We start from the raw sequence: 15,737 nt of genomic DNA on the forward strand, positions 1-15,737 counted from the left end.
TTTTTTAACATCTTTATTGGAGTATAATTGCTTCACAATACTGTGTTAGTTTCTGTTGTACAACAAAGTGAATCAGCCATATGCATACATATATCCCCATATCTCCTCCCTCTTGCATCTCCCTCCCACCCCCCCATCCCACCCCTCTAGGTGGTCACAAAGCACCGAGCTGATCTCCCTGTGCTATGCGGCTGCTTCCCACTAGCTATCTGTTTTACATTTGGTAGTGTATATATGTCCATGCCACTCTCTCACTTCATCCAAGCTTACCCTTCCCCCTCCCTGTGTCCTCAAGTCCATTCTCTACATCTGCATCTTTATTCCTGCCCTGCCCCTAAGTTCTTCAGAATCATTTTTTTTTTTAGATTCCATACATATGTGTTAGCATACCGTATTTGTTTTTCTCTTTCTGACTTACTTCACTCTGTATGACAGATTCTAGGTCCGTGTACCTCACTACAAATAACTCAATTTTGTTTCTTTTTATGGCTGAGTAACATTCCATTGTATATATGTGCCACATAAAGATGTTTTTCTTTCTTAAACACAACTGTCCTTTGAGAAGCACACTGTGGAGGGCCCAGCATCCCCGCTTATACTGGTCCATTCTCACTGCCCTGGATATATAAACAAACGCCTGCAGCGTGGTGTGGTCGGTGCTCAAATAGGAGCTCGTGTGTAGTCCAGTGGGGCATGCAGGCAAGGGCGATGGACCTTCCCTGGAAGCTTGTTTGTTCCCAGCCTTGGGGGTCTTCCAGTTGGGAGAGTAGGTGCTCAGAAAGCACCTCACAGCCTCCCTCCTGGCTTCCTGCTTCCCAAGGACCTGGCTGGAGGAGTGGGGAAGCTCAGATTGAAATCAAGGCTCTGATATAAGATGAGACATGCAAAGTTCACAGGAAGACAGTGTTTGAAACTTTAACCATAGGACTTTTTAGTAACTAAAGGTTGTCAGAAAATCATGGCAACTGTCAGTTTTAGTCCAGTCACCATCCTCATTTGAAAATGAATTTCAAAGGGAGAGAGTACATTGAAAGTTACTCACTGATCCCGTCTCAGAATTTGCTCAGTGACCAGCTATAATCAATAGCTGTATTTTATTAGCCCTAACATTTTAACATTTCATTCAGACCGGTCTCTGGTCCTATTAAGTCCGAGTTCTTTTTGTGTTTTTTGCTGCTTTGAATGTAATGCTAGAAAAATGTTTTAAAGTGATGGGTTTGAGATATTTTTTTAACCTAAGTCGAGTTGGGTTCATTATTATGCAAAGGAAAAAAAAATCTTTGACTAAGCTAAAGTTCGGAAGAAATAACACAGTTAAAATTATTATGTAGGAATATTTACCCAGCTGCGTTTTTAAATTCAATGTCATAGAAAGTTCATTTTCTTGTAACCCAAATAACTGCCAGTTTCTCTCAAGATTCCCACTGGAAAATGTTTTCAGAAGACGCTCAAAGTCTCAGAAATCCAAATTAATGTTATTGCTCCACATACTGACGTTTGTAGCACATGGCATTATATTTAAGCTATAAACTGCCCCAAACCAAACAATATATGGCATTTAAATAAATAAACTCTTGAAAACAAATTTCAATGCCATCAAAAATCCTGTTTGATTTTTTTTAGGTTGGCCACACATTACCTTTTATTTTTTTCCTTGAGAAGTGAGCCTCAAGAGGAAATGCAGCTATCTTTAGCATTTCTTAAAAAAAAAAAAAAAAGAAAACTTTCCACATTCAGCTAAACTAAGAGTCTCTGGACACTTTCCTCTAGTCTATTCCACATTCCATTCCCATCCTGATGGTGTTTTCCTGTAAACACGCCACCCAGGGCTGCATCTCTCATAAATGCCTGATCCAGGCAAGGACTGAGAACCAGTCCAGGAAGAGCGGGGAGCAAACTTCAGTGCTCACAAACTGAGCTGAAAATTTTACAATCCGGATGCAGCATCTTCACAATAAAGTTTTACATACAGAGCATCTTCTACCCATGTCTTATTCTGCTCCTTTTCAGATGAGCCCAAGGTCCAGAATATATATGAAAACGAGGCCAAACAGAATCCACAGACGCTTTAAAATACCATGTTATGATCCTGAAGTATTTCAGACAGCAAAGAGAAAGACCCATCCCAGACGGTCCGCATGTGTGAACTCTGGAGCAGCCCGGCTCCAGCCAGCAGGGCTGGGCAGGGCACTGCGGGGGACCTGGTCCACACCCCACCCCACTACCCACCAGAGATGGAAACCAGGGCGCGTCCGTCAGCCTCTGTGGGTGTCAGGTTAACAACCTTGTCGGGCTGTTGGGAGACTTGGTGAACTAAGGACTCAGCACCCACTGGTCCCAGCGTGCATGAGGCAGCCTGTGAAGGCGATGGACATGCGTGCCGTCAGGATGGTGAGCGCCACGATTCCACCCTGCCTGAGCTCGGGACTTGCTTCCAGGCCTTTGTATCTTTTAAATTCTCTGGAGGTCTAAGAATTAGTTCTCAGACTGTTAGGCCTTAACCTGGCTGGAGAATAATGCCCCACGACGGTCTCTTTAAACTACCCCCAAAATCCCAAACCCCTAGAAGCAAGCTGTGTTTCATGAATCCTTCCTGTTCCTAACTAGATCTCCAGCAGAGGCCTTCCAACTGTGAGCTCTGCAGAGAATTCAAATGACAGCTGAACTTTAGAAGTCTAATTTACATCAATGTTTTCACTTCTGCTGTAGTCAAATGATATATAATCACAGTCACCAAAAGCACTCCCCCAGGTTACCCGGATTCTGTCACAGGAATCATAACTGGCTAAGACACTGGGGCACCTACCTCTTTCAAATTGTAGCTTTTTGTATCTTTGCATGATTTCAGCTGCAACCATACACTCAATCTAAGGGAAAAAAGAAAAAGGAGTATAGCAATCTGAGGGCTAGACTGTACAATACCAGGTCAGCCTAGACAGAACCCATAACCCCCGATCCGCTGAGGAGCCCATGCGCGTGCACCCCAGTTTCCCCAGCTGAACGTGCCTCGTTCTCCTGTAGGTGGCCCTGTTTGGGGCAGGCAGCATCAGGGCAGCTAATGGCAGTTTCCAATCCTTCTTTGATCAAGAGTTCCACATACTGTTTCAGGCACTGAAAAAAAGAAAAAAAAAAACAGAGAAATATCTGTAAACATCTTTACTTCCTTAAGGCTGAAGGAGCAGTGAGGCATTAAAAAAAAAAAAAAAAAGGACAAATCAAGAACATTGTTCCAATACGTTTTTTTGTATATTTGACATGTAGCCATAGCAACGACCAAATTAGGGGTTGTATTCACTCAACAAATATTTGCGGGGTACCTCTTCTGCACCGGGACTAGGGAGGCGGGCTGGACCCCTGGGCCCGACCTCGGCAAACACCATGCCAGTGCGCCCAGGGCGGGAGCAGAGGCATCGAGGGAATCGGGGAAGCCGTGCCCCTCAGACACACATCAGACGTCAGGCGCCATGCTCAGTCCCCTATATTCCATTGTTTCACGTGCTCCTTAGAACATTCTCGCAGGAAAGGTGTGACCATGTCATCACTCAGGTGTGAACACTGAGTCACCAAAGAAGGAACTGCCAGCTTACCCAGACAGCAAGGGCAGAGCCCAGATTCCAACCCAGCCTCGCCTGCCTCTACATCGCCCCTGCACCCCCCACCGAGAACCCGGGTATGGCTGCCCATCCTCCTTCAGTGACCCCTTACTTACTGGGCAATTATGTGCTACCACCTTCCCCTACTTGGCAGTCTGGCTGGACATCTGAAGTAAGTCAGAAAAATCAGAGAGGGACACAAAGCAAAGTTCATACCAAAGTGAGGAGGCCTTTCCCAACGCCGGTTTACTCTTGCTTCACTGTCTGCTAGTCGTAGAAATCCAATACTCCCTTAAAAAGCACTTTGTAAACAACAAGTAGAAGGAAGGTCATGACCTTCCCTAGTTGCAAGCTCACTACCAAATGTGACTGAGACAAAGACTGAAGCGCTTACGTCAGAACTCAAAGAGCATGGGAAACCAGACCTTGCAGTGAAAGGACAGCAAAGCACAATATCTCACCAGCATCTCCAAACCTCCTTTCAGTCACAGCCCAGTGTAATAATACTGGGGCTCATAACTCCACCACCACTACACTATTATAGTAACACTATTACGTGTCATAGCGATTCATCAAGAAAAGCACAAAAACTGTTGGTGGGAATGTAAATTGATACGGCCACTATGGAGAACAGTATGGAGGTTCCTTAAAAAACTAAAAATGGAGTTACCATATGATCCAGCAATCCCACTCCTGGGCATATACCCAGAGAAAACCATAATTCAAAAAGACACATGCACCCCAATGTTCATTGAAGCACTATTTACAATAGCCAGGACATGGAAACAACCTAAATGCCCATCGACAGACGAATGGATAAAGAAGATGTGGTACATATATACAATGGAATGTTACTCAGCCATAAAAAGGAATGAAATTGGGGCATTTGTAGAGACGTGGATGGATCTAGAGACTGTCATACAGAGTGAAGTAAGTCAGAAGGAGAAAAACAAATATTGTATATTAACGCATATATGTGGAACCTACAAAAAAGGTACAGATGAACCGGTTTGCAGGGCAGAAATCGAGACACAGATGTAGAGAACAAATGTATGGACACCAATGTGGAGAAGCGGCAGGGGGTGTGGTGATGGGATGAATTGGGCGATTGGGATTGACATGTACACACTGATGTGTATAAAATTGATGACTAATAAGAACCTGCTGAATAAAAAAAATAAAATAAAATTCAAAAATTCAAAAAAAAAAAAAAGAAAAGCACATAAGCTGTTTCCTAAGCCTCTTCCTCCCCTCAAAATGTCTAATCCATTTCATTATAAGCATGCACGGTTACTAGGAACGGATGGGCCTAAAATCAGATCCAGCTGCAGTTTCCACTGGTTCTGTGCTTTGAACAAGTCTGCCTCTCTACCAGCCTCATTTTCTGGACCTGCATTTTAGGGTGGTTCAGCCTACCTCATGGTGGAGTCGAAAGAACATTGTGCAAGAGAAAGAGGTCAAGGACCTCCCTGGTGGCTCATTGGTTAGGAGTCCGCCTGTCAATGCAGGGGACACGGGTTCGAGCCCTGGTCCGGGAAGACCCCGCATGCCGCGGAGCAACTAAGCCCGAGCACCACAACTACTGAGCCTGTGCTCTAGAGCCCACGAGCCACAACTACTGAGCCCATGTGACACAATTACTGGGCCCATGCGCCTAGAGCCCGTGCTCTGCAACAAAGAGAAGTCACTGCAATGAGAAGCCCGCGCAACGCAATGAAGAGTAACCCCCGCTCGCCGCAACTAGAGAAAGCCCGCACGGAGCAACGAAGACCCAACACAGCCTAAATAAATAAATAAATAAATAAATAAATAAATAAATAAATTTATATTAAAAAACAAAAAGAGAAAGAGTCTAGAAGACTACATGGAAAAGCGTGTATGCTCAATATATAAATGACAATTGATCTAAATGGGTAATTCTCACCATTTTAGCAAACCGGAATATTTCATTCACTAAAGACTCTAAAGATGGCAATTTCTTTAAAAAATAGAAACCAAGGTAATCCTCGAAAAGACCCATCTCCTACAGCCTCTCTCAAGAGCACTGAACAGAACGCTAAGACTCCACGTGTCAGTTGCAGCCTCGGTGCCTACGACCCAAGGGCCCCATATCCCTCTGTCCTGTCCAAGCTCCCTGTGACCACGCAGGCCCTGAACTTAGGTTTTTCCCGGATCGTCTATGTCTCCCCAATGCAGTGATGATGAAGAGAGCTGCAGAGAACCGAGTGGGGGCGAGCCTAGTCCTGGCACTCCCTCTGAGGCCTCAGATGGCAGAGGTTTCAGCGGTAAACTCATCAAAACCAACACAGGAGCTTCCCAGAACGGGGGAGGGGCAGAGGAGGAGGGAGGGGTCACGCCGAGCCTCCATCAGGCCTGCATCTCTCTAGGAAGGCGGCACCGTGGTTTGGTGGTGCGCTGAACGCCTACAGCAAGGTCTGTTCACAGTGGGAGGTGACTGGAAAGCCAGTGTCCTGTGTGGGGCTGGGGGCAGAGGCGAGGAAGAGAAACACCGCAGGCTTCAGAGCTACAGAGACACCTGGAATCCCCGCCCTTCCAGGCAGAGCCGCGGACCGGTGATGCGATGAGTTTGGGCCACAGCCCCCTTGACTACAGAATACAGATGCCCATCTTGCTGGGCTTTTGCAACCGTAAGAAAGAAACTAGGTAAAAGCACCCGCCACAGTTCCCAACACACGGACCAGCTAAGTAAGAGGGACCGCTGGTACCTGCGGTGTGTCTATCTGGGTGACAGATGTCTTACAGTCACAGGTGAAAAAACAAATCAAAACCTTAGCAACGAGATCATTATCTTACTTTCTACAATTAAGTTTGTCTAAATTGAGTCTCTGGAGGACACTGGAATGCCGTAAAATGATAAAATGCTGAAAACTCTCACAATACTGTGCAGAGAAGTACATGATGAGAGATTTACAAAATGCAGCAATGAAAGCTGGTGTGACGTACATACCCGGGGGCATCTCCAAGTCTAAATGACGCTGTTGAAGAGACCGCACGTATCAACGAGCAGTGTGTCACGTCTGTGGAGGACTACCCAGGAGCGTATGTCCTATGCCATTAGCAGGCCGCTATGCAATTTGCAAAATGACTGTGCTCTGGAAGCATCCATTTGTTTACTATATAAAAAGAGATGAGGATCCAAGTGTCTGACCAAGCATCCATCGAAAACAAGCCCGGGCTTCCTCCAGATATAAAGCAGGCCATGACTCACAAGCTATGTTTTTCAATCTAATAGCAAAAAGATGTCTTGAAATGAGCACAAAATAATGCCAGAGAAACCTCAGTCAAGATATACAGGACAAAGGCAGACACTGATGTATTGATATTTCCTCCTATCATATTAGTTATAGCTCTCTGTAACCAAATGCCTCAGGACCCTGTGTTAATCACTACCTGTATTAGCCAACTAAACAAACAGGAGGCTCTTGGGAGGCGATAATCACTCCCATTTTATGGAGGAGAGAGCAAAGCCCAGGGAGGTTAGAAACGGGCCCAGAGTTATTTGTAATGAGGTGGGTGGACCTAGAGTCTGTCCTACAGAGTGAAGTAAGTCAGAAAGAGACAGACAGATACCGTATGCTAACACATATATATGGAATTTAAGGAAAAAAATGTCATGAAGAACCTAGGGGTAAAACAGGAATAAAGGCACAGACCTACTTGAGAATGAACTTGAGGATATGGGGAGGGGGAAGGGTAAGCTGCGACGAAGCGAGAGAGAGGCATGGACATATATACACTACCAAACGTAAGGTAGATAGCTAGTGGGAAGCAGCCGCATAGCACAGGGAGATCAGCTCGGTGCTTTGTGACCACCTAGAGGGGAGGGATAGGGAGGGTGGGAGGGAGGGAGACGCAAGAGGGAAGGGATATGGGAACAGATGTATATGTATAACTGATTCACTTTGTTATAAAGCAGAAACCAAAAAAAAAAAAAAAAAAAAAAAAAACGGGCCCAGAGGTGGAATCTGTAAGTGTAGGAGCTCGAGCTCAAACCCACGTGTGCCTGACTCCAAAGAGGTGAGGGTTTTGTTTTTTTAAACTCTGCCTTCTTCCTCCCCAATCAAGAGCTCTTTCATAAGCAATCATTTATTACTTATTTTCTGTTACCTCATGAGGTTTTTTTTTCCTTTCAGTACAAAGCATTGTGGCAAAGTCTGAGTCAACCTAGACTGTATCTTTATGTGTCCCTGATGCTTGGATGCCAGGACATTCCATGGCATCAAGACCCCAAGGCCCCTGTGGGAAAAGATGCGGGTGCAGATCCTTAAGACGCGCTGTGCTGGGGCTCCAGTGGGGTCCCACCTCAGGGGCGCGGGTGGTCAGGAAGGCATCCCAGAGATGGAAAGCTGGCCAGAGGGACAAGACGTCCCAGCAAAGGAGCGTCTACCACACAAAGGGCAGGAGGAGGGAGGGGGGCTGTCGAGAGCCGCAGAATGTTCCAGGCCTTTCGTTTTCCACTCTGTCGCCCAACTCTTTGAAACCCGGTCCAAAGGCAGAGGCAGCGCTGCTGATCTGCTAAGGTGCCTCTGCTGTGCCAGAATTTTGCTGCCAAGGAGAAGGGGGCCACAGAGACACCGCTGCCTGATGTACAGTCTGCAGCAGGCCTGAATTTCATCTGTTTTCTCCCTTGGAGGCCTGCTGGCTACCGATGATGCTAAGAGCCGAAAGAAGCCTCCAGAAACTCTGCTCAGAGGTGCCTGAGTAGCTTCTGCTCACCAAGATCCACTGTTTACGAACAGTCCGTGCAGGCAGGTCCAGACAACTGTGGTGGGACCCCCACAAACAGTGTTCAAACAGCAAGGACCCTGGAATCCCCGCCCTGGGTTGGGATGCCAGCGAACCCGCTTGCCAAATGTGTGACTGGAGCCGGAGCTGTGCCTCTCTGAGCCCCCGTCCTCCACGGTGTGGGATGAGACAAGCCTGGCGGACAGAAAAGGGTGCCTCTACAGTTGGTGCCCCAGGGTCCACAGTGCTCCGGCACGGCGCCCGCACACACACCACGTGTTCTGCTCGGCATCCCCTCAGCCTCCGTCGCCGAGGGTCTGCCTACCTTCCTCCCCCATTAGAAGGCAGGCGCTTTGGAAGCAAGAACGGTTTATCTCTCCAGTCCCTGTGCCTGTGAGTGCTGGTAGAAAGCAAGGGATTAACGACGCCGCAGGGAAAGGCAGATGCCAACATCTGGGGAGCTGAGCGCTCACACACACGACAAGCCGGCACCCGCATGGACACGGACACTCGGCAGCCGTGCAGAGCAGGGGAGACCCAGGGCGGCGTGGACCTCAGGTCACTGCCAAAGAGCAGCTGGACGGCGTGGCATCCCAGGCGTCTCTGCAGGCGGGGAGGGCAAGCCCTTCCTCACAGAGCTGTCCTCAGGGAGGCGGGAGCCACCGCCTGGCACAGCAGGCATGACAAGGATGCTTTATGCATCCCCCCACCCCGCCCCCTGGCCATGCCACCAGGAGCTGGAAACCTGAGCAGGCCACCCAGCCGGCCCCGTGGTGAATGTTCTGGCAGCGATGCTGCTCCGGGCTGCAGGAATGTGACTTTACCCAAAGCAGGGGAGTCCAGAGTATGAAGGTTGCTTTTGTAAAATTTTTAGAGGAAAACAAAATTCAGACTTACTTTCTACCCAAAGAAACCCCCCAGAAAACAAAACCCAGCTCTCATCTACGTGTCCTCTTCGTCCTCTGCTCTTGACAAACCACAGGATCTGCTGTCTCCTGGACTAAACTCCCCTGAGCTCCGACCCCTCGGCTTTGCTGAAGGCCAGGTGCAGCCCCACGGTCAGCCCTGCCCCAGGTAACCTCGATGCTCTGGTCCCCGGCTGTCCTTGGGCCTTTCTGGGGAGAAGACACCATTCTCTCCTCCGCAGGGAGGGCGCTCTCCTCACCCTTGGGCTTCTAAACAAGCTGCAGGAGATGCCGCGTGTGTAAGACAAGGTCACCCTTCTCCTAAGCCGTGGAGAAGCAAGTGTGAGCATTTCACCAAACCACATCACCTTCATCACCAAGACCTCCCAGGGAAGGCCAGACAGAGCTGGCTGTGGTGGGCAGGGCTAACGTATGGAAATCAGAGTCAGGGACACGAAAGGGTCCTCCCTTTCATCCACTCTACAGATATTCATTTACTCTGCACCAAAGGTCTGGGAGGCTGGAAATGCAGAAGCAACAGATAAACCTTGGGCTGAACTCTTCCTGAAAGTAGAATGAGTGTGTTTCGTGCGCAGTTGTGTGGGATCTGTGTGTTGTGTGCGTGTGAATTTAAGAAGGCACGTGAGAGAAGGGGATGCGAGGATAGGACGAGTTTGAGGGTCTGAGGGTGTGACAAGGGCAGTACATGGGCAACGGCTCAGAATCGGTGGTACCTGAGGGCGAATTCTAACAGAGGGGTACTCTGTTCACCCAGCCTCGTTAGGTTCAGCTGTCTAGATTTTCCAAACGACCGAAGATTATTCCATCGAATGGAGAGACCAAGACTTTTGTTTGTCTTTTATCTCACGAATAAGAAGGGACTGGGGAGACCGAGAATGCCCATTTGGGTGCCTTGCCAGCAAAGGGGCAGGGTTCCAGGACCCTGACTGCAGCAGGGCCTCCTGCAAGAGAACAGGGAGGTCGGCTTTGAGATTCAGAATCAAGTGCACAAAACGGGGAGAGAGAGAGAGAGGGACCCAAGTGTCCTTCCTGGGTAGGAAGGTACTGAGATCTGGGGGTGTGAGAAGGAAGCCCAGTGCCCGTGACCCAGGACATGGCCTGCAAATGCCTCCCAGCAGCCCTTCAGTTCTTCGTCATGTTTGTCAGCAAAGCTGATACCAGGAGTCAGCACTTTCTTCTGCATGGTTTATGCACACGCATCAGGTTTTAATGCAAAAAGCAAATGCACCGGAGTCAAGGCACACCCAGTGAACGTTCTAGAGCAGCTCGTCCCGTCTTTCTGAGCTGCAGTGTCTCTTTGAGGAGATGGAGAATCCTGCCCACTTTGCAGGGTCTTATGGGAAGTGTGGCCATGTTGCAAGGCTCGGGGTAGACCACCAGCAATCAGAGAAGCTGTTTTTTCACCCACAAGGTGAAGTTTTAGGGGGACCCTAAATCCAGACGTAAAAATGAAAACCACGCCTGTGGAGCCTGTGAGCAGTGCCCCAACTCGCCAGCCCCAAGAGCAGGATCAATGACAGTCACACAGCCAAGGAGGCCAGAGGGTTTCCTGGGAACACACGTGTCTTCTTTACCCACAAGTTACTGAGAGAGATGCCCTCGCGCTACCTGTGGACAGCGCGGAGTGAAGACGTGCCGTCTGCAGCTGCTACCATTTTGTTACCATCACTGGGAGCCCCAGCTCTGCAGGCTTCCTGGGTCACGGGCGGGACCCTCATGCCACCTGAAGCGCTTAATGCCTACACAAAGGTAGTGCCAGTGGGACTGGCAAGGGACAATGTCCGTGCAGTCTGAGAGCTCAGAGACTAAAGAGTCCCACTTCCCTTCCCTGGACGAGGGCACCAGGGAAGACGGGGAAAGGGACTCGCCCAGGGTCCCCCATTATTAACGGCGGGGCGGACCCTAGAACTAGTCAACACTTGTGAATTACAGCCAGGCGCCCTTCCTACAATGTCCAAACTGTGGCTATCTATGAAAACAATGCCCTGCAGAGAAGCCGGTCTCACTGGAAGATTCACGCACTCTCTAGGCCCAAAGCTTTCTGCTCCTTGCACATCTCTGGCCTCATGAAGGAGGTGGAGACCCAAGGCTGCTCTGCTTTCTGCACATCACCATCCAAGCACAGCTGCACATTCACATCTTTCTGGCCTCATGCCCTTCTGGTCTTGCCAGTTATGTTACTGTGGGAACCCTAGCAAAACCCTCCTGTTCCGGCCCCTCTCACGACACCCTGTCCTTTACCTGCCCTTCCTGATGGGGCTCCATCCATCACGCTTTCTTCAAATGACCCCCTGAAGCCTGCCGGGTGAGCTCCCTTCTCTGTGCGGTCACATACCCTTGTTGATACCGCGATTACAAGTCTTTCCATCCCAATGACAGCAACCCAGACCTCTCTCTCGCCTACACATGGGATCAGGAGGGCAGAGACTGGAAGCTTTCATCTCCCCCAGGTACCCAGGGCACCTGGCACAGGCTGGCACTTGACAAGGACTGAAGAATGGAGGTGACCAAGCATCCACTTTGTGCAAAGCTGACGGGGATGTTAAGATGTGCAAGTCAAGGCCCATCTCCTCACCTGCTGGATTTCTGGATGAGAAAACATTACTAAGGGAAAGAGTCAGAAGTTCTGGGTCTCGGAAAACAGACATTTCCACCTTCCTGATCCCTGGGGTGTGTTATTTTGAGGGGGGAACCACAGCACTCCACGTCTTTGAGCCTCAAGTCCCCCCAACCTTCGGAACAAGAAGATCGCCTCCAGTGCTGCGAGCTGTCACACTGACCCTGCTTTGTCAGCAGTGAAACACCATAAACGTTCTATGTTATAGGATGCTGCAAGTATAGGGGAGACCACAGTGGCCTTGATGGGCTTCATTTTAGCTTAAAATGTCATACATTTTAGCTTCTGGTCCACGGGGCATCTCCCAGGCCACCAGAAACATAGGTTGACGAAATGGAAATGGGATTGGTTCTCAGTGCAGGATCTTATTTTAAGGACATATTTTGACATAAACGTCAACAACCCTTTCTCTCTTCCCAGTACTTTTGCACAGAAGCTGTTGGTCATACGTGAAGATTTCACATTTTTGCACACAAATGTTCAAGTTTACGTTGATCTCTTTAAGTTTCATTTTCACAATCAGCCAAAACTTGACCATTTGAGCTACCTGGTGGGTGTCACATCTCCAAACCCCTGGAGCTTAGCATTATACCTGGAACATGCATGGGGCTGGGAGGGTCCCTCCAGCCACTGAGACCCTTAGACCAGTGCATCCCTCTCCTACCTGACTCACGCCCCACCGGCCCCGTGCACAGGCTCTCCATGACCTCTGAACTCACCCTAAAGCCACCAGGCGCCCTATAAACAAGGGGAATCCCCTGGAACATTTATCTTGGTCATGCCACGTTAGTACCTGGTAGGCACACATTTCTGGTGCTCGAGTAATTTGGGGAGACGCAAGTTAAATCAACAGGTGTCCCTCGTGTGGATTCCTCGGGGCTTGCTTTGTGCCCTTGGGCACCCAGAGCGTCCCAGGGGTAAGGGTACAGAGAGGGACACGGCATGCTGTGTGTAGTAAATCCACTGAACCACACAGATCGTCTGAGTGCATCTTTGAGGACAAGCGTTCCTCAGGACACACGCTTGGGGAAAGCTGCCCAGAGCTCCTTTGGATCCCTGCGGTTCTAAGTCCAAGCTCAGAAGCGAGATGGAGAGGATCTGAGCCTCCACGTGGCAACTCCTTCACACGTGTCCTTCCTGAACCTGAGGGTAAACTCCGTTCAGCTCCATTATACAGATGAGACACACAAGGTAGGCTGAGGTCAGAAACAGCCTGCGTGTCAGGGCCCTGACGCCTGACCCCAAACACCAGGCTTTCCCCTCGAGCCCCTTCCTCCTTGAGGCCAATCTACCTCAGACCTAAAGCCCATAATTCTCTAGTAGTTTTTATTTGAAGAGTGCCCCCGTTCCGCTTTGCACAATTTTCTCTCTTCACTCTTTCCTACCTTCCCAGGTCTGTCCCCAGGAAAAAGACAGTGGCAGTTCTGCTGGCTGGGGGGCTCTGAGGCCTACACAGAGGGGACGGCAGGTGACGGAAGCCCTTGGGGACACGGGCGCCTTCCCCCAGTCTGCGACACGCAGGTGTTTCCTGTGCTTCATGTTGCAAGGAGCTGCGGACACAAGTAAGCCTGCCTCAACATCTTAATTTTTAATAAATGGCTGTGAGAAAACAATCACAGCTGTCACCTGTTTCTCAGTGCTCGCAGCAAACCCCTCTTTGAGAAAACAATGTTATTTTCCTCTATTCACAGTCCCTGACTTAAATTAAGTGTTTGATCTGAATTAGACTTGCTTATTTATTTTCACTACTATGCTCTAGAAATAGAAAACTATAACAATGACAACAAATGAAAGGCTGGGTAAAACCATGCCAGGGTGAATGGGCGACCTCACAGTGGAAGAAAAGAAGCCGTGGTCCCATGAGGCCCTCCCCACACGACGCAGGCAGGGGACGGTGAGTGGCAGCAAGCTCGCCTACAGGCACATCTGCAGACGGGAATCGAGCCAATTGGTTGAGATTGCGGAAAACTTCCCTTTAGGCAAGAGGGAGGCACTTTTTGCATAAAGAGAACTCTAATCCATCCCGACGCTGGGCCATCTCATCCTCCAGAAATGAAAACGAGTCCAATTCTCTGTGTTCATTGGCTGCACATCTGTCTTTCCACCCACCTCCCCCCAGGGCTCTCTCCCTCCCATTCTTCCCCAGCTCAGAAAAAGCCCAAAGCAGCTTCCAGTGCTCCAGGTTGAAGTTACTTTCCTGGGGCTTTACGGAGGCACATTTCTCAGCTGCTAAGCACACGGCTGAGGCTGACTGTGCGGTTCAACCCTGCTGCCTCTGCTGATTATCTATCACAGGCCCCGCTGCAGACCAGGCATTTGGGGACAGAAATGTGCCCTCAGGAAGCCAGTGCCTAACATAAAGGGAAGTCAGAGACCCAGACTTAAACGACTGAAAGCTCCATCTCATCTGTAAAATGCAGATGATGCTATTGAATGCACATAGGTCCCAAACAGACAAGGTCTGTAAAACAGAGACAAACAGAATAAGGTCTGTAAAATAGGGGCAGGAAGAAAGAAGTCACGAAAATCAGGAGGAGGCTGTCAGGGACAGAACCCAATCCAGACATCTGAACAGTACACGGGAAGGCCATTTCTATAGTCCATTTATAACAGTAGTCTAATTCAGAAACTTTTTTTAGTTTTTCACAATTTAAAGGAAAATTGTTTTTCCAGACTTTTCTTTTTTCTTTTTTTTTGTATTCCTTGAATGGGAAGAAAAACCAAAAAGCAAAATTAAACGAGACAAAATGAAAATAAACACTACACCATCATTTTTCTCTTCTGATGGGTAAAATGCTGGGTCTGAGTGAGGCCTGATGGAAACAGAAGCCCCTACAGGCATTAAGAGCAGGCCATTTGGCCCAGGATGACGCTGGCTGCATCTTCAGGAAATTCAAATGCGATTTCAAGATGCAGCCTCTCCAGCTTCGTGCTAAAGCAGTGACAGCTGACACGGAGAGCTGACTATTCCGCCGTACGCACTCACCAGGCCAGCACCCCTGCAATCTCAGGCATGTCATTGTTCAATTAAATCTAAAGGGAGCTGTGGTGAAGCTTTTCCTTTCCAGAAAGGAGCGCACACGCCATGATCAGGGTTTCTCAACTGCGTTCCCAGCTCCTAAGATTCTGTTTAACTGATTACTTTTGCACCACGGGCGCCTGCAGTCGAACCTGCTTGGGGAGCCTGACTGATTTGGAGGAGAAGGCCTCCAATAACTGGGTAAAAGTGAGGGCAAAGGGCTGCATGGTGTCTCCAAAAACAAAAGTGAAAAAGGCTCCTCCTGAAATTCTTTTAAACTGGCGTTTTCTGCAAGACCCACCAGGGTACAGAAGATGCATTGGCACTGGGCGATGGTCGTCATCTTCTCCACTGGGTACTCCCCGAGACACAGCTTGCAGGACACCAGCGGGTCCAGGGCCAGGTCCCAGGTGGGCCGGCACCGCGCTGTGGTCATGGCAGAGCAGTCTGAAACGAGAGAAGCACAAGCCATCAGAACCTTGTGGCCTCCACCAGAACCGAGGCAGGGGTCACTCCTGGCTGAAACTGGGGCTCTGGGGGTGGCCAAGTGAACACTGAGGGGCCCGGGGTTTGACAGTCCTCGTCTGGATCCTCTGAGAAGTTTTAGCCAGAGGTCCCCGATCTGAGTCTGTGGGTGATTCCTTTCCCGTGTGGATGGTAATATTCAAAATGGCGAGTGGTCTACCCGTCGGCATCCTTCCCTCCACCCCTCCGATGGGCACTGAGGAAGGCACCGTCCACTAACGAAGCACCCAGCTCAGGAGGGCAGAACCTTAGCAACCTGGCGAAGAAAGCTTTTGCTGAAATAGTTATTGGTCAGATCAAACTGTTCTCCA

General features: G+C 49.2%; 1 protein-coding gene across 1 annotated transcript in view; it reads right to left on the minus strand.

The window, feature by feature from the left end:
• Nucleotides 1-15,348, minus strand: part of RNF144A (ring finger protein 144A) — a 35,805-nt gene extending 20,457 nt beyond the window's left edge. The window contains exons 1-3 of the mRNA XM_079721143.1: nt 15,203-15,348; nt 3,007-3,111; nt 2,807-2,867 (exon numbers count right to left, since the gene is read on the minus strand). Of these exons, the coding sequence (XP_079577269.1) occupies nt 2,807-2,867; nt 3,007-3,111; nt 15,203-15,337 (301 nt within the window). The 5' untranslated portion in view covers nt 15,338-15,348. The remainder of the gene's footprint in view (nt 1-2,806; nt 2,868-3,006; nt 3,112-15,202) is intronic.
• Nucleotides 15,349-15,737: the final 389 nt, after the last annotated feature.

The sequence above is a fragment of the Hyperoodon ampullatus genome (assembly GCF_949752795.1).
Source record: "Hyperoodon ampullatus genome assembly, chromosome: 15".
NCBI lineage: Eukaryota > Metazoa > Chordata > Mammalia > Artiodactyla > Ziphiidae > Hyperoodon > Hyperoodon ampullatus.